The sequence below is a fragment of the Ambystoma mexicanum genome, chromosome 3q (genome assembly GCF_040938575.1).
Source record: "Ambystoma mexicanum isolate Mex_15411 chromosome 3q, UKY_AmexF1_1, whole genome shotgun sequence".
Taxonomy (NCBI): Eukaryota; Metazoa; Chordata; class Amphibia; order Caudata; family Ambystomatidae; genus Ambystoma; species Ambystoma mexicanum.
Genome location: NC_090926.1, coordinates 1,200,626,588 through 1,200,649,112, shown reverse-complemented (window position 1 = coordinate 1,200,649,112; position 22,525 = coordinate 1,200,626,588). Strand labels below are relative to the sequence as shown.

At 45.5% G+C, this 22,525-nt stretch overlaps 1 protein-coding gene across 1 annotated transcript in view; it reads left to right on the top strand.

The window, feature by feature from the left end:
• Positions 1–22,525, top strand: part of DNMT1 (DNA methyltransferase 1) — a 425,596-nt gene that overhangs the window by 311,754 nt on the left and 91,317 nt on the right. The window contains exon 23 of the mRNA XM_069604056.1: positions 17,304–17,496. Within this exon, the coding sequence (XP_069460157.1) occupies positions 17,304–17,496 (193 nt within the window). The remainder of the gene's footprint in view (positions 1–17,303; positions 17,497–22,525) is intronic.

Here is a 22,525-nt window from a genome sequence, read left to right as displayed (position 1 = left end):
TGGGTAAGAGCTGAGGCTGTGCGGTATGCTGTGGCAGCGAGAAGCAATAGCGGACCACACATCTAATTTATTTAGATATGCTGGGGGATAACTACAGCCTGGTATTGTCAAAGTACTGAAGTAATTGGATCCTGCAGGAGTGAAGCTGGCCCACCTAGCCCCCAAAGCCTGCCTGCTCAACAATTCTGATATAATAAAACTATTGGCCAGGCAAACCCAAGGGGAAAGGGGAATGGATAACAAAACAAAGACAAGAACTCCCACTGCAGGTACTTCAGACTGTCTTCACTGGAAGGTTTTTTTTTTGGATCAGTGGTGTTCCTAAAAGAAAACGCAGCCTTAAGTAAAATATTTTTAAACTTATGTTTTGAATATTCTATATTACTATAATATGTCTCTAGGTACCTGTTGCCTAAGCTTGAATTGCCCTTAGGCTGCTTCAGTAAGAAATGTTGCTGCTTTTGATGCGGTATATGAAGTTTTTTCTTTTTTTTCTCTCTACATACAGCTCATCACTCTCTAAAACAAATGGCGATACCCATTTATGTAGTTGTTACTCAGCCTTTTAATATTTCCTTAAGTGTATTTTTCTAAATAATATATTTATTAAATGTAAATACCTTGGATAACTTCCTGAAGAAATTCTAATATTCCGCTGGCCAGTACTGGATTTTCGAAAATATTACAAAGTGTATTCTTCTTCGACAAAAGGCTTTAGTACAAAACTCTTGTTCATAACATTACTGACTAGCCTTGAATCCGAAGCAATTTGTCCAAACGAAAGTCTTTTCTTAGAGTCCGTTACGAAGTGCGACACAGAGGAAAAGAAAATGATTCATCTCAAAATGGCTGCGACGCACGCGTGACGTCGTAGGGTTCTTTTCTCTAACCGCGCACATAGGATTAAATTATACGCTCCGGCGCCGTACGAAAGCTCAAAACAAAATTACAAAACGTTACAAAGGTTAAATAAGGTTAATAAAGATTAGACATGCAGCGAAAAAACGATCCGCACGCCTAGTTAGTATTGGTTTTTAAAAATCTAAATTAAAAAAAAAATGTAATACTTTGTCTTAAATCTTCAACTACTCTGGTTACTTGACTTAAAAAAATACCATGAATGAACTTGTAAAGTCTTAAGCTAAAATGTCTTTTGAGCAACATCTAGTAACTTTCTACATTAAACAACGGAATTGCACTTAGCTTAGTTCTTGTTCTTCAATTGGTTCCTCTGTTCAAACTGGTTCAACTGGAATACTCTGATGGTAGATTTCAGCAACTTCTTTCTTGACTGAGATTACCAAGGTAGAAATTGAACTAAAACAAAAATTCTACACATAGTGAAAGTACACTATAGTTTTATTTTAACTGGAGCTAAAAAATGTACGACCTACTCTAATGAATACTTTAATGAAAGGCAGTTTAGATTTGTAAGGAACATTCTAAGTGACATCACAATACTGCCTGCTGCAAACTAAACCAATCACTATTGGGATAGTCTTCCTCCATCTTGTCTTGGGGACATGTCCTCTTTCTAATGAAAGTTAGTTAAGGAACAAGAAAAAATGAACTTAACTAAAACAGAAAATGTTCTAGTTTCTAAACAGAATGTATTTAATATTTTAGCCACCTGAAATAGTGTTTGCAATATCCTATTCTCCTAGGAACCTTGCTAATGTGAGGTACAGAATGTGAAAACCTGACAGGTATGGGAGATTCGGAATATCATGGGTTACAGTAGGCGCTGGCAGCGTTAAAGTGTCCCCCAAGGCTGGGAAAGGCGTTTGACAACGCGCTGTTACAGGTGCAGATTGGCAGCAGATGGAGTAAACCTACAACCCATTGTCAAAGACTTGGGCTGTAACCTTGATAATGTCTGCTTCAAATCATAACCCTGCTAGATTACCATAGTGGATTGATTCTACCAAATTCCTACCACATCCCTAACTACCAGCTCAGCCAACAACAATCAGACCTAGATTCCTGCCTCAATTATGGAACATTGAAGAATTGCGCCCAAATGTAGCCATACTCCCAGCAGCTGGGGCTTATTGTACATTAACTCCCAAACAATGGAATCAATGCTTTGCTTCCAGACCTTCTCCCAACCAACCTTGCTCCACTGTATTAAGAACAAGGTTAGGTTCCAGATTTAATAATTCTCACCCAACTTCAAATAGCCTATCTGACCCTTTGGATTCAAAAACTCTCACGAAAACTAACACTAGGGCCAACATGTTTAACAAACCAGGGCATCTCAGTAACGCACCTCACAACCTGAACCTGGTAAACATCAATTCTCCCCATATCAAAGGTGCACTGATCAATTCAAGATCCCAGATAGCCCATGCACTAGACATAGCTCACCTGATCACCACTAAACCACTTGATTTCCTAGCAATAAGACTTGGCTCCATGCAGATGCTGGGCCCTCCCTCCTTCTGGAAATCTGAGAATTATTCAAGCCTAAAACTAGACGGAGAAACCTCCAGAGGAGATGGCATTGCCTTTATAGCTAAATCCAATCTAGGACTTTGAGTCTCTACACACCCTCCCTTGACGTCAGGCGAACCACTGACAGTAAAACTACCTCATTAACTCTTGCACTGTAACATGCACCTGGTATACAGACGACCTGGCCCTATTGGCTCATTCGAGGAAGATATTGCAACACTACACTCGACAACACGAAACCATCCTCACAAATTCTAGTCTTCAGAGACTTTGATCTAGATCTTAATGACCCCAACGATCAACGTGCCTAGATGCTTGCTAACTCATTAACAGAACTAGGTTTTACGCATAGGATCAATAAACCTAAACATGTCAAAGGTAGAACCTTAGATTGAGTAGCTGACTTGACTTGTGATGTGCTAATAACATCTATTGAACCGCACGCATGGACAGACCATTTACTGACCTTCACCATCCAAAACTGCCCCTCAAGGACTAGCTTTCTGGCACCCCTTCTCACAAGGAATAAACATAATATAACGGAGGATAAGTTACTTCTGCATCTCCTTCCTTTGTTAATGCCACTGCCTGGCAACTCGGACCCGGAGTTGCTAGTAGACCTTTATAATACCATCACCCATGTTTAAGATAATATCACACCTCTAAAAAGGCGTAAAAGTAAACCCTCAACCTCAAAACTATATGGGTGGAAAAGAATTAGAAACCACATGGCAGCTGCCCTAAAGAGAACCTACTGATCACAACCAAATACAAACTAGAGATCCTGCAAACCAAACTAGATGCATAAAACAGGATAAAGCAAACTCTAGCACCAGTTAACTTTTTGTCATCCTCAGAAATCTAATCCCCTGTCCCTCGTACAGATACTTGGACCAAGGATAAAACCTGGTGCACCAATATTCAAAATGCACGATCTAATAAAAATCGTTCTCTTCCAAACTAAAATAGAAGCAAATAAACCTAACCTACTCAAATCTATCACCTCTCGGAGGACTCAACCTAATGCCAACAAAACTCTCCAGCAATTCACATTTGCGCAAGTCTCCACCCAAGACGTGGCTGACATTATAACCTCACTCAAACCCTCTAGATGCCAGGGCGATATCTGCCCTGCCAACATTATCAAAGAAGTTAGGTTAGAATGAGCCCCCTTCATTACCACCCTCATTCATATCTGGCACTGTCCCCAGCAACCTAAAGGACGCTTGGGTCCTACCTCTCCCGACACTTGCCCTGAATATCCAATCATTTCACCATCTGCGTCCGCAGAACCTACATCTTTTACATGTGGAGTTGGCAAGGTTCATGCGTCTCCCCTACTATGTTGCCATTATTTGATCTTGATGATCTGGGTGTTGCTTACACGAACTACACAGATGACACCCAGATACTCATTCCTCTAACTGGTGATTATGACAGACCTGGCACTGCTCAATAAAATGTATCTCCTCATTCAGGCGTGGATGGCCTCTCATGGCCTTTGCCTGAGTGACGAAGATGGAGCTTATGCTTCTTGGCTCTTAAGTGCCAGTCTTTCAATATTAATGGTATTTGATATCAAAGTGGTGACCAAAGGAAAAAAAACTTTGGGCTTTTACTTGGGACTCGGCTGTAAATATGCGCAAACAAGTCAACGCCACAGCATCAGCCACTGCCTACACTTGCAAGTTGATACATGCTTGCAAACTCTTATCGACAGCCAGCTGCACTCTAGCGAGAGCTTTAATCCTCTCAAAACTAGACTATTGCAACACACCTTAGCTAGGATCTAGCAAATATTCTTAATCTTCAAATATTACAGAATAACGCACTAAGAACTACATTAAATATTCCTTAACCACATTTCAGAGGCTAGACGTTCCAACAAGTGGCTTTCAGTTCAAAGTTGCATCCCATGGGCATAAATGCTTAACCAATTCTGTCCCAGCCTACCTCATGGAGAAACTTGTCAAAAGTACTTTGGCATGGCCTACCAGAACCCAACATTCTTTTTGATATAAACTGAAGAAAGCAATATGTAATAGCTTTCCGGTCTGGGCAACCCAGCTGTGGAACTCCCTGCCTACCACCCTAAGAGCTGACCAGTACTTCTGTAGTTTTAAGAAAAAACACCAAACATTGGCTCCTGGCTAATGATTCTTGACCAGCTCTAGCAGTCCACCACCAGTACTAACTTAAATATTACAATGCCTGTATATATGGAAGGTGATTTGTAATTTGTTTCATTGATACTGTTATCCAGTGTCCTCACTTTGTAAAGAATGTATTTTAACTATTCATGTACTATATGTAACTTAACTTGCATTACCTGTTATGCGCCCAGATGCATCAGGGTGAGGAGCGCTATATAAATGAAATAAACTAACAACCCAAGGGGAGAAACGTCCTTTCCGGTCTTCTCTAGTCAATTAGAAATTCTTAGCTTCAGCACTGCAGCAGGGCTTCACCGGCCAAACCACCTGTCCAGGAGGCAGCAACAAGCTTCTCTTCCAGTTTCCTCTTCAGTTCCTTCGTCCAGTGGTCACATCTGCCTTCCTTGAAAAAGACCTTGCCTTTTATGCAAGTTTCTCCCATTCATTTGCAGCATAGCCGCCACTCACACAGCAGGGTGGCTGGCCTCCAAGGACATCCAGCCGGCCAATCACCTTTGGGTGCATTCCTGTAACCAAGGAGTTTCGGGAACCTCTGTTGCTTCCTGCCCTGCAAGACATGCTGAGCCAGAGGCAGGATTCACCAGTGACTCCTGCCAAAGATGAAATAAAGGGGCCAAACCTTGTTTGGCGTGCAGAGAATTTCAAGAAGGAGCTTGCAAACAAAACAAAGGGGGCGGGTGGGATCTGGGAATCTCTACCAGCACGAACACAGCCCAATGACCTGTTCTTGGGTGAATAACCCCTGGGAGAGACTCTACCAAGTCTTTAGCTCACTGTCCCTTTCAGAGAAGAAATGTCCCCGCATATCAGCCTTTGTCCTGCCCAGGGGCAGTCCAGCGCCGAAATGCTAGGCAATTCTCCTCTGAACAAGAGTACCAACAGTAACCCCCATACACGTGTTTCAGCCTTGTTGGGCATCAGTGAGGTGAAACTGTGCCTCTCTAAGAACAGTGAGCAAGGGGTCCACGTCTGGATCGCCCTGTTAATTTAGGGTGAGACCCAAAGTTAATTTATGCAAAACAAAAGGGTGGGTCTGGGAATCTCTCGCCCAGCACGAACTAGTGGGAGCTGCAGGAAGTTAATAATCATATTTTTCGCTGGTGGGGAACACCCGAAATGAACCTGCTTGCCATCTATGAGAATAAGAGGTGCAGAGCTTTCGCCAGCAGTTTTCCCCACCCTGAGAGCTTAGGTGATGCCTTCGCGTTCCCATGGGATGGGAAGTAAATCTACGCTCCCCTATCCTCTTGCATTCCATTGATGGCGCACGTGGGCAAGTGTTTTCAGACATCCATGCTGGCTCAGACAGTAGCCAGCCTCTAGCAGTGGGAAGCCCCGCCAGTGGTTCTTCGCAGCACTGGTGCTTTGGAGCCCTTCATAGGCTTCAGTTCAGAGACTATGATCGTCCAAGAGAATTTGTCGGTTCTTGATACTTGAATCTGCTGAGGGCACTTCAAGGGGTGGAAAAGTGTCACTTATGACCCAGAAGGATACCTACGCGTTTTCAGTCAGAGCCGCGCTTTACATAACATTGCACTGTAAATCGGCGCATGTCTCCCGGGTATTGAGTTTGCAGCCAAGGAGGGTTGCAGGGCTTCATGAGACAGCACAAAATGCAAGTGGTCCTCCAACCTGTTGGTCCACCCAGTCTATCTTCCGTGTTGCTCAGAATTCATGGTCAAGTGGTCAGCGGTCGCTTGGAAGCTGATGGGATGTCCTTCGGATCTTCAGTCTAGTGGTCGACTGAGGGTCAGCTCCAGGACCCACTATACAAGCAAACTGGCTGAACCCCACCCCCTCAATCGCCTTTTAAGTTGTCATGCAAATCTGTGGGGTGGCTTTCCAGGACAGCAAGCCTCCCAGTTCAAACAGGTTCTATGCAGGCACACTGCAGGACAAAGACCAGGGGAGGTCCAGTTACCTCCCCACTTCCTGTCCTTTTAGGCATTCTGAGCACCTTAGCAGGCTTTCCGAGGGACGCCTGCAAAAGACCATCAAGACCTCCCTCACCCTGTAAGGTAGAAGGCTCGGGTAAGAACAAGTCATGATGAACAGGGCTTAAATAAGGTGCATCCACTATTTTAGGCAAATGGTGACCCGTGTCGCTACTGCAAAGATGGCCTGCGGTAGAAGTCCACAAAGGAACACTGCGACCAGCTGGTCATATTAACTTGTAATGGTAACTAAAAGTTACAGAAAGAAAGGGGAGACCATGGTTCCTCTCCGCATAAGGTGGGGTGTACTGATTGAACAACCTAAATCACGGGAGGGACAAAATGTTGTTCCCACCCTCCCCCCGCTGCCCTAAGTTAACCGAGGGAAAAGGAAGCTCAAGGAATTTCCAGCAGCACTACAGTGTTGCTTGCTGCAATAGTAAAAGGTAGCTGCCAGCAAACCTGGAGGAAAGCTTAACTCCATAAGTGTACCAAAAAGAGCTAGAGAGTTCCCAAGTACGGAGTAAAAGAGGGTGTCTAAAAAGCATCCAAGTCCAGCAAAAAGTGCTGGGGTACCCGCAGGTGGAGAGAATTTCACTCATAAAGGAAGTTTACTGTAACACTGCAAGTGACATTATCCAACAGGTTCTTGAATGTCCATGTCCAGTTCCCAGCAAGTTTGATGGAGAATATACACTACCAGTTCCGCGGGTGTCCAAGAAGGGTGGTCCATCAGCATCTCCTAGTCCAGTAGCTACTCCTTAAATATTGATTTTAGGGTGAAAAAGTAAATGGGCAGAGCGGCATGTAAAATAAATGGTTTGACCGCTTAGCCCGGCTTGCAACACAACCAAGGGGCACAAAATTGGGGAGTAAAGCTCGCTATAGGCTGCTCAATCAGTTGCTTTTAGGCTTCCAGAAACAATGACTGCCTCGGGCAGATGGGATGTAAATACTGCTCATTCTATTCCAGCTGTTGGGTAAGAATTAGTGCAGTCCAACTGGTGTGTGACTACACAAGACTTCTCTTGTATTAAGTAATGTGGCTAAGCAGCCAGGATTATCTAAAGAGGGGTAATGTGAGCTGTAGATTAGAACTGTACAATGAAATCAGTAAACCCTTACACACTTGTTATACATTATTTAAAGCATTCTTTAAAAAGCAGTAATTGGCTGTAAAAATGAATCCCAAGTTAGGATTCAATTAAAGTTAACAAAGCAGGTGTGTAATTCCTTATTGTTACACATGTTCCAGCACCCGGAGGTGACGTAATTTGAGGTCTATATAGCATTTATATAGTATCACCTTTGCAATATTGAGTTTAAGGAAAGAAAAGGTTGGGGTTAGATCAGAACAGACTAATGTTAAAGATTCCAATCGGGCGTCGGACACTTGGTTTTAGCCTGGAATGTGGTTCTCAATAGAATGCTGTTTTTTTTTTTTTCATTTCAACAAATTCAAATTGAGCCGGTCCCGACCTGTCTCACACACCCTTCCAAATACCCCGGGTCACAATGGACCATGAATGGTGGGTAAAAATACAATATTTATTTTTAAAGTTCACAAAAATCACACATTTTAATATTTGGCAGCAATCACCAATTGGGTGATAATGACAATGGAAATGAAAGCAATGCTCTCGGTTAACCTTCTAGTAGAACATATCCAAAGCGCAAATGAATAGGAGCACTTTTTGAATTAAGATATAGCACCCAAGTTAAGGTTCCCCCTGCAATGTTCCCTCAACCCACACAAAATCGAATTCTGAGTAGTTAGAAAGAAACAGCAGGTAGTCAGGATAAGAGACAGCAAACCGAATCAAAATCCGACCTTCCCTCACCAAATAAGAGGCAAAGGCCTAAAATGACACACATTTTGTTAATTATGTGCTGAAATAATGTGCATGTTTTATCTCAGTATTGGGGATGTTATAGCACTATCAACCATCAGGCAAAGTTTCACAAAAGCATACAGTTCACAAAACAGATTGAAATTGAAAACCCAGCGCAGAACGAGTCACACGTGGAAAAGTTGCATTTACACTTTTTCAGCATTAAATGTTTACAAAAAACGGGTGCAATACACTGAATCGGAATGCGGTTTATGGGCTGGGGCATAGATGTATAGCACAGTGATAATGTAGAGGTGAAAGGAGGGTTATAGTTGGTGAATTGAGAGATTTAGAAGGAAAAATTAGGTTTGTTTTTTAGGAAAATTAAGCGGTTAAAAAATTAGAATCTGTTTTGAAAGGCAAATTTTACTTTAACAATATAGTCTAATTTAGTTTAAGAGGGATACAGTAAACTCCAAGGTTGATTTGCAATGGCAACCTTATCACCCCAGCGTACAACTTTATGTGGGAAGTAGTTTGATTACTCAAAATAGGACTAAGGAGTTAATCGAGGATGAATGAAAATTCGGACAGCATTTCTGGTCACCGGATAGCGGACTCTCCTGGCAAAAGGCAGCTGGGCAAAGGTCTGGTCACTAAATAATGGGACAGCTGGATGGCAAGGTTGCAGCGGGCATGCAGTTAGTGGCCAAGGAGCGGGTCTGGTTTCAGGATGCTTCCTAAAAGAATACCACAGCTACTCCCTTTTGGTATTGGGATTTTTAGTGCAGTTTCTGGTTTGAGGCCTTGCTGGAATGGTCAGCAATGCTTTGGCCTTGCGGTGGGATCTGGATTAAGCTATGCTTTAGATTTGCAGTGGGATCTGGAATCTGGCAAGATGAAGGTAGATCAGGAACGCAGGCTCAGGAAATAATTCAGGAAAGAGTCTCTCGTTCTATCGGACCCTTTTTATTGAGCATAGTGACATCAAATTATATGGCCGGGCAGGCTTAGCTAAGCACGCCTCTAAACAACTGGATTGGTCAGCTGGTAATGGACACCTTGTGTCAGATATATGATGTGAGTTTTACAATGTCCAGAACCTCCCATAGTTGGTTTAGCTGAAATCCAGTTTTGATATAAATGGCACATTTGTACAGTTGGGGCATCTTAACAAATTACATAAGAAGGTTACATTTTTTAATGCAGAACAGGCCAGTCCAAATCTGCAGTCTGTAAAACATTGTTTCGCTCTTCTAATAATCTTTGGCCATTTTTAGTGTGGAATATTCGGCCCACAATTCTAACTTTAGGTGTGTACATATTATCATGGGGCCCATTTCTGTTAATTTTTAACGTTCCATCATTTGTCCTTTTCCCCATGATTCACAATTTCTGGCGTTCGTGTCCCATACATGCTATTGACAGCCAAGATATCTTATTTGAAAATCATATTTAAACTAACTTTTACATTTTTGCAAAGTCCTGTGCAAAGATAAGTCTTACAAGTTTTATTAAGTCTTTGGAAACAAATGGGCTGGCCTTTGTCCTTACTGGAACCTTTTTTTTTCTCTTCAGCTACCACCAACTGTCACTTCAACCCAGTGTGGGGAGGGGGTTGCCCAGTTTGATTGAAGGTTTAACTTCACAGGTTGGTGACCCAGAAGTTCCATTGTAGAAGGCCTCAGCCCAGATGAGAGTCTTGAGTATGTGAACTTTCTTTGTCTTGGTCAGTCAGTTTTCCAACGTAGTAATTATCAGCTCAGTGTCCTGGAAGTTTGTGGTTTCCTTTTTGGGGAAGCCTTAGCTTTGCCAACAGGAAAAACCTGTTCTTTGTTTGTTATAAATCTGAATAAAGCCTGTTGAATAAGATCTCCCATATGTTTCACAGCACAAAACCCTTCACATTGCTAGTTAAGGGCACGCCTTATCCAATATAACACTTTTATTTTTTCCACTTTATTTTTATTGAAAATGTTCAACAATAGAAACAGGTTCCCCCAAGGACAGCAAACAGAGCAACAGAATCCACCCGACAGTTACCCCCTATAACCCCCCCTCCCCCCAAACTCCGTGTTGACTAGGCCTCTGAGAATCCTCGGTGCTAGACACTAAGAGCAAGGACTAAACACAACCCATCAGTACATTAGGCCAAGGTAGTGGCGGAGTCTCCGCACATACCCAATACACTTTTAAACTAGTATTTTTCTTTCTTTGCAAAAGTAAATTTTAAACATGTGGTGACTGCTGGCATTGTCCTTGCCAATTCGGTTTCTCTTCCCTCTGCATGTCCACATTATTTTGTAGCCATAGTTAGTTTCTTGTACACAAGTCTGTACAAAGCCGAGGTCTCTTGACATTGACATGTGCTCAGAGAATTAGAATTTCTTTTAAAGCAGATTTTTGACATGTAGCAAAGGACAAGTGTTTTTCCGTGCAGCGGAAGTAAAGCTTTTGTTGGTTTTTCCCAGATTTGGCTTAACTGGGCCTGTCATTCAGACTTCATGTTTTCTGCTGATACACAATGTGTATGGATGGGCATGGCAGGGTCTCACTGAAAGTAGTGTGGTGAGGAGCAGACGAAAAAAAGCATCTGAGCGGCATTTTAACTGTAATATTTTTCAATGGTAACGTTGGGCTTGCAGCAAAGCCGCGCTGCTTTTTCACTCCCCTTATTTTGTACATGAAAGCAACGCACTGGCAGGCTTTTTCAGTGTGCCCCCTTGTTCCATCCTGCCCAATATGTTCTTGGCAAGATGGTGCAGCCATCTTTTTGTAGTTGCAAAATGCAGTTTTGGTGTGAGGCAGTGGTGTTCAAAGGAGCCAGCACAGCCATTTTGCTGTTTCTGCTGAAATGCAGCTTTGTTATGGAGTAGTGCTGAGTGGGTCAAAGTAGCCCACCGTTATAAGAAAGGTTTCTCCCAAACAGATGCAGGCAGTCAATTAACCCGGCATTAAAGTGTTCAATATTTAAAACCTGTAAGGGAACAACCACTGCTAAAGACAATAGGTTCAGAACGAGGCCTTTAGGGAGCCAGGAAAGCCAAAGTCAATTATCAAAGTTCCATGCTGCTAAGAACCTTTTTCTTAGTATGTGTTCAAAAGAGAAATCGCAGCAACTCTAGTCTCGTTTAGAAAGCATAAGCTGTAAGGCCAGTGCAGGTAAGCTAATGATGTTGTTCAGCTGGATGCCTTCTGTATGCAATGCTGCGGACTCTTGTTCTTGGTGACAAAATGGAGAATGTCTGGCGGGCTCTTGCGCCAGCCCGAGAGAATCGGCAGCAATGGATTTCCATTGATTCAATGGCTGTGGTTTTGGTGCCTGTTTCTCAACGCCAAAGAACGAAAACCTCTTGTTCTATCCTGGACTCTGGTGAGGGGGCTCTGGATGTGGATTTCTTGCTTCTGTAGCGTCCCCAGGATGCCCACAAAGATATGGCCAGATTTGCACTTCAGAAGACCATGCATTCAGATGATTGCAGTACCCTGGGTTTTGGGCTTCTGCGGCCTTGGAAAGTCACAGCAAGTCGGGCATTGTGCCAAAATAGTTTGTTTTGAGGGTAGTTAGTCTCACCAGCCTAAGGGAGGAAGTCATCCTTTACGGTCTACCCTGTCAATTCAAAAACTGGGTCAGCACAGCTGCAGGGCTTCTCATGCACTTCGTGGTCCCGGAGGGTCCTGCTGACACCTTCTCTAATCTTCTGCTTCGGATGTTGTGGTTGACTCTATTTCTAGCCCCAAAATCCTCGCTTTTTATCAGTTCCCATTAATTCACAGCCCTATGCTGTTAATCATGCAGCAGGGTGGCTGTCCCCCCTCCGGCCCAACACCCCAATCGGAACGGGTTTCACTCGGGCACACCTAGAGACAAAGGACAAGGAAGTTTCAGGACCCTCCCTCACTTCTGCATTTGCCGACACCGCTAGAGCCTGAGGCACACCAAAGGAAAACCACACAAAGGACTCAAAACGGATGCAAACAAAGTAATACCCCGGAAGAAACTAACATGTCAGAGAAAAGTGTTGGGGAGGCATTTTGTGGAAATATTCACCCTTTGGTGAAGCACTGCAGCTGAGGTATCGGCTTGCAGATACACGTCACTAGGTAGCGAAAATAAACCACTCCACCAGCTTCAAGAGTTAGTGTAACACAATGTTACATTAGGAATTGGTTAAAGGAGTTGCTATGTAATTTCCCAGCACTCCACATGGGCAGGTGTGCTGGACCCATAAAGTAAAGCTAAGAGATCAGGGTCATCTTACTATTCTTATGAACAGTAGTTCACCCAAGAAAATGTAGTTAAACATTAAGAGGCGTCCAAGGGACTTCTCTGCGGCACTGCACAAAAGGCGCTGTCACAATGCAATGGCAGATGCCTATGGAGTTTACCAGACTCCATAAAACAGTAGAACATAGAAAATCATAGCCCAAGATGTTACTCCCACTCAGGAGTAAAAATGTAAAATCCTCAAGTCAAGCATAAGGGATGGATGGATGGTTGGGAGGGGGTGGGGGGGGTCTCTAAGGTAAAAAGGGAAATGGCGCAGAAATTGATATTTTCCCTAACACGGTCCGAGATAAGGGGGGGTTGCCTTGCGCACCTCTACATTCACCAACACTTTGGAGCGACTTCTTGGAATCTGGTAAGCAATACCCCCCTATCCCCCCCTCCCCCCCCTCTCTCCGGTCCTTTGGTATGAAGTTGGTCGTGTTGGCTCCTCCAATGTGGCAGCCCTAGACCAGACCTCCGGATTTTGTCTGGAGACAAAAGGCAGGACAATGGACAGTGTCGCAGCAGCAGTCCCGAGGGAGGACCTGTAGAATGAGTGTCAACAACTTCTTGGTTAACTCTGCAGTTAACACCTTTTCAGCAGCACCAGCAAAGGACAGATCGCCTGGTCAATATTCGCTTCCTGCAGTCCACCCTCTGGTGAGGGAGCCTGGGTGAGTTGCATTGGATTTCTGGAGTGTCCTTACGGGCTCGGCACACATTTGACAGACTCAGACTGTCACGACTATGCACTCAAAATGGACAGCAGCTCTCCTGGTATTGGGGTTCCACATCTCTGGAAGCTCCAAGGACCTCGGGAGATGGCTTGTTTCAAAGTTCGTCTTGGGACTGGTTGTTCCCACCAGCCAAAGGGAAGATTCCTCTTCAGAGCTCCTGTCGCATAGAATGTCGTCAGGACAGCAGTGGTAGTTTCAAGGTCTTGGAAAGGGTGTTACTTCTATTTCCTGTGGTCGGCTTGCTTTACACTGCGGAAACCTCACCTTTTTATACAGTTCCAGCACATTCCTCTGCAATCTCTCAGCATTTTACAGAAGGGAGCGGTTGGGTGTCCAATCAGGACAGCCAGACCCCCTGTGGAAGCTGGTCCTATTCAGGCTCTCTGGGAGACAACGGGCAGATTTTTTTGGAAGACGCCCCCACTTCCTGCCTGCCCAGACACTTTTGTGACTAGGCGGGGATTCCTACTGTTGGCCACCAAAGGCAAACCTCGCACTGCCCTCCCCCTTCAGAATGGTAGAAGGGCTACAAAGAATTTATCAGGCTAGTGATGGTGAAAAGAAGGGAGGCCCCAGGTTGGTACTTGGGTGCCCCTATTGTACACTACTGAGGCTATGGACACAGCCTGTGGTGTAAAAAATACACAATAGTTGGTAGGACACATCTGCTGCCACCAGCCATAACTAGGTGATTGTGACTAAAGTCACAGGAGCAGAGAGGAGATCCCAAGTAGCCCTTTGGCACTCACTGAAGGCGGTGTGTGTAAATCTGTCTTGGGAGATCAGTCTCTCTATCCTTAGTAACTGTAGTTACTTTGGTATATAAAAAGCATCTTAAAGGAGTACCCTAGAGGTCCCCAGCAACACTGTCCATAAGGAGCTGTGCTGCAGTAGTGAAACGGATGCATTTTTAAGAACTACGGCGCAGACGGACTCCATAATACAGATAGATTTACAAATAATAGTGTTCCAATTGACAGAGCCCATAACAATGAAAAAGGCTCCACTCATTCAGGATTAAGAGGTCTAAAAGTCCAGCAAAAAGTGCTGGGGGGGTAGTCTAACTAGGAGAGTGGATGAAGCACAATAATTGTAACTCTGCCTAACAGTGCCACGCCAGGGGGCTATGACTACCCTAAAAAAAAGCCATGCATTGTCTTTGAGTTGAGTAGTGGTCTTGGCCCTGAAGTCCCGGTCAAACAAACTTCAGAACAGGGTGGTTCACATCTTGGCGTTTTATATCCAGAAACAGGTGTGGTACCCGCTATCTAGTAATGTCTGTGGAAGCACGCGCGCTATGGAAATGGGTGCTGACGCAGACCATGCATCTCATCCCCTTCCATCTACTGGGCATCCACAAAACCATTGCAGACTCGCTCAGCAGGAAACTCCGGTGCTGCCATGAATGGGAGATTCACCCGAATCTAGTTCTCCACCTCTTCTCAAAGTGAGGGCGTCCAGAGAACCCCATATCGTCCAATGTGTAGTGTACCAAGTTTGTAGATTTCTCCAAAGCGGGGAGCCTGGGGGGGGACACCTTATTCACATGGAAGGGGACAGTTCCTTTACACCCCCAAATTACTCTCCTTCGAGTTGTACTCCAACAGAACTGCTGCAAGATGGTCATTGTGGCCCCAGCATTGCCACACTGGACTTGGTATTCTGACATGCTTCACTTGGAAGTGGCTTCACACATAAAATTGCCTCCTCACCCTGACCTGCTCTCCTGAGACAGCAGGGCAGTGCTGCACCACAATCCTGCATCCCTTAACTTGGCTCCTGCAGCTATAGAACTCTGTAGGCAGTGAATGCTTCTGAATGCAAACAGATTACAGCCAGAGCGTGAGCGACCTCTACGCTGTCCTGCTAAAAGAACAAGTGGAACATTTTTATTTTTAGGCCTGGTATGAAACCCAACGGCTAAACCAGTCGCACATCTGAGCTGCTCAAATCTTTCCGAACCTCCTGTCTTTAGCATAAACGGGGTTGGCACACTTATCAAAGTGCATTTGGCAGTAATTTCCCACGACATGCGCATTGCAAGCCAGCCTTACCGCTGGTCACACTATTCCATGCATTCTCCCTCCTATTGGGAGCTTAATGTAGTCCTCAAACTAATGGGGCCTCTTTGCAAGCCTCTACCCGGTCTCTGAAGTTTCTCTCTTGGACACTGCGTTTCTAGTTGCCATCACTTAAGCCAGATGAGTAGATTAACTGCCAGTTATCCTGCAAGCCACCGTTCTTGGCTTTTCACCAATCCAAGGTGGTTCTCTGGACAAAGCCTTTATGCTGAAGGTTCCCTCAGATTTTCATCTAAATGAACATTGATGCTGCCCATGCTTGGCTCTCCAGCTGAGCAAGCCTTGCCTCCCTCACGAGCCCTCGGGTATTATGTGGTTTGCACAAGGGAATTCTGTTGTGACTGACTTTCCTGCCTGGTTCCAGCTTCCCTGAATGCATGGGGTGTGAATGCTAGGTATGTCCTGAATTGAATGCTAGGAGTGACTGAAATGTTGAGTGATGGCGATTCCACCCAGGGCAGTTGGAGGATGTAGCCTGGGGGGTGGGAGCCAGTAGACTCCCCTTTGTACTTTTCTATCTCCTAATGTGACCTGATTGTACTTTTGATCTGATTAAAGTACCTTCAAGAATACCAGTGGCCTACTGGAGTTTCCTTTGTGTCACCCTCTTACCAAAATAGAACAAAGCTCCACGTAATTTCAGCGATTTTTGCCTCCTTCAAACCAATTGGTATGGGCAATGCACTAGCAAAATCTCTCATATCAAGATGGCCACTGACATGAGTGTCACACTGCAATCTCCTGGGCAACCGCCCCCCTCCAGGAAGACAGAGCACTCTACAGGAGCTGTAGCTTCTACGGCTATTCCTGCCTGGTGTTGGACTGCTCGACATCTGCATGTTAGCTACGTGGCGGTCTGTCCAGATCTTCACACGGTTCTAATGCGTCTGGATTTCAGTGGGAGTCCCAAGTCAGCCTTTGCATGAGGTGTGTTCAAGAGGCGAGTTGATTGCTTTATAGAGCGATTGCTCTGCCCTTGATTATGTACTGATGTAGAATCCTATCCCATGAGCATGTGAATCCATGAAGGATCCAATGCTGTACAACAGGAATTACAGGTAAGTAACTTGTTCATTAGCATAACAAAACTTTACACAGGCACCTCAGTTGTGGTTAAGCAGGCTACACGGTACACCCCAGTTTACCTACTTTGACCCTATGACTGCCAACCATCAAAAACCTACAGTGGTAGTGACACATGGTTGCTTTAGACCATGCACTGAGGCGCATGATGTTTTGGACAGTGCCATGGCCTTTCATAAAGCATGCCTGGAAATTATGCTAGAGACTTGCATGTTCTGCCAAGTTAGTTCTGAGGAGAATGTTAGCAAAGATCTTCCCAGTGACTTCCAGTAGGGCAAAGCAATAGTTGGCTGGATTCTGATTTTTATACTGGCTCCAGGCAGGACAATTTCCTCAAGGCAGGAATCATGTTTTGAGAGTATTTTCTCAAAGTAACATGTCTGCCCACACCTCAATATTCTTATAATACAATGTTTGCCAAGCCAATATTGTGATTATACCATTCAAGATCCAATCTGTCAATGTGTCCATGGTATTCTATTCCTGGTTCGCATCAAAGAAATTGGCTTTAAGATGAAAGGTATCTGTCAACACCATTGGCCAGCTGGGTATAGAAAGGGATTTGGGTTTTGTATGGCCTGTTGGTTTGGTATGACTAAATTGAATAGTCTTGTTTCTGTTTCCACAATTTATATACTTAAATCTGAATATGGTCTACAGTTTCTTTGTTTTGTTAATCTCTGCCTGACTATGCAATTTCAATTCTTAATGTAAACTCATAGTACACTTTGTCCCTAGGCCAGAGAATACCCACAAGTTTATGAAAGCCAGTTACCATGCTGATATCAATCTTCTCTACTGGAGCGAAGAGGAGGTCACGATCGATTTTAAAGATGTTCAAGGCCGTTGTACTGTAGAATATGGTGAAGACTTGAATGAATCCATTCAGGAATATTCTGCTGGTGGCACAGACAGGTTTTACTTTCTTGAGGTATGTTTCAGTTTACACTGTTGGCAATTCAAATGCTAGTCACCAAGAAATCTAAGTACTTTCCAGTCCATAATAGAATAACGAAATAATTGGACCAAGTCTTCAGCAATTCTGGGGTGTTTTTAGTGTTTTTATTCTTGGGGTTTGCCCCTTTCAACATTACTGGCAATGCTAGAAGTATTAAGGAAAGTACACCTTTGAGTGCTGATTCCCTGTCACAAAGTTTCCTGTGATTCTCTGACCACCATTTGTGCTTTTTTTTGCAATTCTGAATGGTGTACTTGTTTGCGCAGCAGAATATGGCAGTGGGCCAATAGCTTGGTGTGGAGTGAATTTAGCTGTGGGGTAAGGGCTATAATTCGTGACTTTGTTGGCTTTACCCTGATCTTCTGAAATGACTGTTTTCTACAAGCCCAGTGATTGTTCCAAACCATCACCAGTTGTTGAAGTCACTGGTAATGTCATTAACTCTAAGAAATGAAGTACATACTTCAGAAAAGGCTGTGATTGCAGTTGGCATGTAAAACGAATTTCGATAGTACTTTGTGTGAAGGAAAGACAATTAGATTTTTTTAAACATTGGTGTCCAGAAAGTTGACTTTTGTGTGACATGAAAGGTTAGCTTAAGTTTGTGGATATCAGGGTATATACGCATCAATGTATCTGGTACAAAGGAATGGGCCATTTTATGGTTTCATTTATATTGAGACCAGCACAGCGAAGGCCAGAAAAGTAAAAAGTGAAGAGTCCATGTCACGACTTCCAAACAGCAAGGCTGGAGAAAGCTGTCAATAACTAAGGGACCGGTCCCCTAGTATGTTGGGTGGGGAGAACACTTTGCTTCAGTGAGATTGAGCTTGTTTTCCATGGATAACATTCCCTCTAACAGATTTAAGCCATTTCGCCCACCCCTGCCTGCCATAGCAAGGACGTGCAGTATTCAGATAGCTGGCTGTCCACTTTAGGAAAGCCCCCTATCTCGCATATGGCAAGCAATAAGACCCCATGGAACTGCCTTCATTTCCCTGAATGTAGCCAAACCTGCTGCGAAGTTCCCTCATGATTGGTACTGTTGTGTTGCTGTCTTGTTAAATGGTGGCACATCTGACTGGAGCTGTGGAAAAGAAAATGTGCAAATGGGTGGGTATTTGATACCAGGAACGAAATGTAAGCAATCAATGTCTTGGTGTTAAGGCTGCAGCTTCAGGGTCGTGGTCCCACTGATTAAGGGGGAATCACACCCTTGATAACATTCAGGTTAGTACTGCTTGAAGGAAAGCCTAACTCCGGTCTTCTACATGTTTTCTGCATGGTCCGACACTACCTAGTCAACTCGGCATGAAAGTGCCAAATAGGATAGCCTCTATTTGACAAACTGCTGTTTCACCAATGCCCACAGTACTTTAGTGAAGAGGGTGACACATTAGACCCTGCAACATCTGTCTGAACTTTGGAACTTGGCAGAAGGACCAGTTGTGTGACATTTCTTTAGCCATCAACTATCTAATTCAGATCCTGTTCAGGTGCTCTACTACCGCATTGTCTGTCCTGCTCCAGTTCTTACATGTCTTCTGCCCTGGTCCTGAGCAAAACCTTACAAGTTTTAGATATATAAAGACAAAGCTGCCTGTGTTTGGGTTTTGTATCCATTTTATGCTTAGGCCCCTCCTAGTGAGACCCCCAGTACTTTTTGCTGGACTTCTGGAGCTTTTTCATTCTAACTTGAAAAAGGGAGCCATTTTCCCCCCTTATTATTTGCTCTGACTTTTTGGGAACTCTTCCTTTGTTTGACCTTATTCTATGGAGTCTGTATCTCTTAGCAGCACACATCACCCTATGTGCAGTGGTGCGGGGCACCCTTTGGGTTCTCCTTTTTCTTTCATATTTCCTTAACTACTATTCGAATGGATGGTGTCCTCCAACGTATTCCACATCTTTGAGATGTAATTTCCACAGCTGTGCACTTAGGAAACATTTTTGGCGGAGGGTGTCCTGCCACGAGGGCATGTCCCTCAAAGGCCTCGGTCAAGGGCGACGTCACAGATGTTATAAATGGGACGCACAGCGCCCGTAGCCTCAGTTCCTTCTGGTTCCACGAACGTGTTAACTTCATGAGACTCGGCGCGCCTCGTGCGTTCATTGGGATGTTTCTCTTCAACCCCCTCTGACTTTGCGGTCTGGCTTCAAGACCTGCCCAGACTGCAAGTCGAAAATGTCTCTCACTGACCCCCACCACATTTGTGTTTGGTGCCTGGGCGAGTCGCACAACACTGACTGCTGAAATGCCAGTCGCTGACTGCCAAGGCCTTGCGGAAGGGGAAGCTCCAGGTAGGGGCTCTAAGCCTGTTAGTCCCGGACTTCCAAGTCCAAGGGGGTTGCCACCGACAACTCTCTGCGTCAGGAGTCCGGGGATCTCAGTCCCAGAGTGGTTCCCGCCACTAATCTTCCTCATCATAGCACTCTAGGAAGCGCTGTCATCGGTCACCTTCCCCATCTTCCTCGGAGGATGGTGCTGCAAAGGTTTTGTGCCCTATGAAGTCCTCGACTCCGGAGGAATGGGCGGCGTTTCAACAATTCATGTTAGCGATTTTTTTTTTTTTCTTTTTTTTTTTTTTTTTAAATCGCCGGGCATGGGTCCTGTTGTGCCTTCTGACGAAGCCGGCCAGGATCGGTCTCGTACCGTGGCTTGCACGCGCTCGGGCCATGGCGCGACTTGCATCCGGAGCCTTCGAAGTCCTGTACGGACAAGGATTCGAAGAGTCGAAAGAGACTTGTCTCTGTTCTAATCTCCAGCGAGACCGCAGCAACCAGTTGAGGTCTCGGGGCCGCCATCAACTTGTTTGGCGCTGTCCCTCCGATTCAGACCTTTGCCGTCGTATCGGCCCACTGCGCCGTCGGCACCTGTGGCGCCAAAGCCTTTGGCAATCATGACGTCGAGGTTGTCAAAGCTCTGGACTTCTAAGCCATCTGCGCCTTCAGGGATTTTTTTCTCAATTTCCCATTGGAGTACCCGGATAGCGTGGATTCTCCAAGGAAGGCTACGTCTAAGGCTGGTTTTGGCCTCCAGGCCCTCCTCTGTCCTCAGACCTGGGTCTCAACTCCCTCTGGATGACATTTATGAAGAGGAAGAAAGGTCTGAGGTTGAGGAACCTGGTGACCATGATCCACTTTTTTCTGGAGACTCAGTTGGAGTTGCGGCAGACCCTCCATGCCAGTGGTTTGGGCACTACTCCGGAAGTGGCATTCGGTAGGCCTGAGCACGGGGCTCATGCAAAGCCGTCTTATAGGAGACTCATGGCTCGAGTCTCGGATTATCTGGGCTGGTCCAGTCCTCCTGAAGACTTGTTGCAGGATGATATAATGGACATTTTGGATCAAGGTCTGTCCTCTGACCCTGTTTTGTCATTTCAACTTACCTTGCAGAAAAGGGTAGCAGCTGCTTGGCAGGCCCCAGAATCTCTTCCGGCTGTTTAGAAGTCTGTGACCAAGAAATGCCACCCTTCTGTTATCGACCCCAGCTATTTATCCACTCACCCCACTCCTGAGTTTGGTGGTTCCGGCAGCTATGGCCACCTTGAGGCAGGTGGCGTACCCCACCATCCCTCCTGATGGGGACAAGCGCTTCGCCGGTTGGGCCTGGAAGGCATTTTTTGCTGGGAGCATGGCCCTGAAATCGGATAACTCACGTGTGCCTTGGCAGTTTTTTCACTCTGGAATTTTGTTTGGCGGCTGAGCATATTCCCGAGGGGGGGGTGGAAAGGGTTGGGTTCCTTGCTCTTGTGCAGGACGGCAAGGATGCCATGTGTGAATGTTCGCCGATCCATGGCTCCGAGCACCGTTGTACGCAGATTTGCATGGTTGCATCAGGGGTTTGCGCCAGATGTGCAGGCCTGTCTTCTGAACATGCCCTTGGATGGCGCACATTTGTTTGGCAGCAAGGCTGACCAGAGCCTTGGGAGGTTGTAGACCTCAAAAGCTGCTGTGAAATCTTTAACCATCGCAGTGTCAACCTCCGCCTTTTCGTCCAACGGGACAGCAGTGGAGGAGAGGTTCCTTTCGTTTTTACTCCTCCTTTGGTAGAATGAGGAGGGCCGCCAGTCAAATAGGTCAGCGAAAGTACCTGTGGTGGTCAGGGAACTTGTGGTGCCAAAGACGCTCGGGCAGCTGCCTCTTTGCCTTCAGGCATTGCCGCAGCTGCTTCTAAACAGTCATGATATCATGTCCCATGGTTTGCCAGTTGGGGGCAGACTGTCTCATCTCGTAGAATGGCGTGGCATTACTTAGATGCGTGGGTTCTGGATACCATTGCCCACGGCTACTGCCTTCCCTTCCTGCAGCGGCCTCACGACAATCCACCGGGGAAACGCTTTGAAAATTCCGGATCCGCTCCTTGCGCAGGAGATCTTGAGCCTGCTGGAGAAAGGTGTTCTAGAACAGGTGCCTGTAGCAGAGAGGAACAAGGGATGGTATTCCTTTTTGATCCCAAAGAGGGATGGGGGGGGGGTCGGGGGGGCCGGGGGAGGGTATTGTGACCCATCATGGACTTGCATTGGTTGAACAAACTTTTCAGGAAGGGCAAGTTCAAAATGGTCACTTTCTCAAGTCCTCCAGGCCCTTCAACTTCAGGATTGGTTGGTGTCTCTGGACCTCAAGGATGTTTACTTTCGTGTCCCGATTCACCCTGCGTACAGGAAGTACCTGAGCTGTGCGGCTGGACACTCTCTCCAATTTCGGGTCCTGCCATTTGGATTGACATCCGCCCGAGGGTCTTCACCAAGCTAATGGTGGTGGTGGCAGCGTACCCCAGGCGATTGGGGGGGGGATTCATGTCTCCCCCTCCCTGGATGACTGGCTGATGCGGTCACGCTCTACCAAGCTGGCGTTGGATCATCTCAGTGTCACCTTCCACACCCGCCACAGGGTGGGTTTCTCTCTGAATTTCAAAAGGTCGCATCTGACACATTCCCAAAAGCTCCAGTACATTGGGGCTGTTTTAGACACGTCCTTGGAAGTGTTGGCCTCCCAAGGT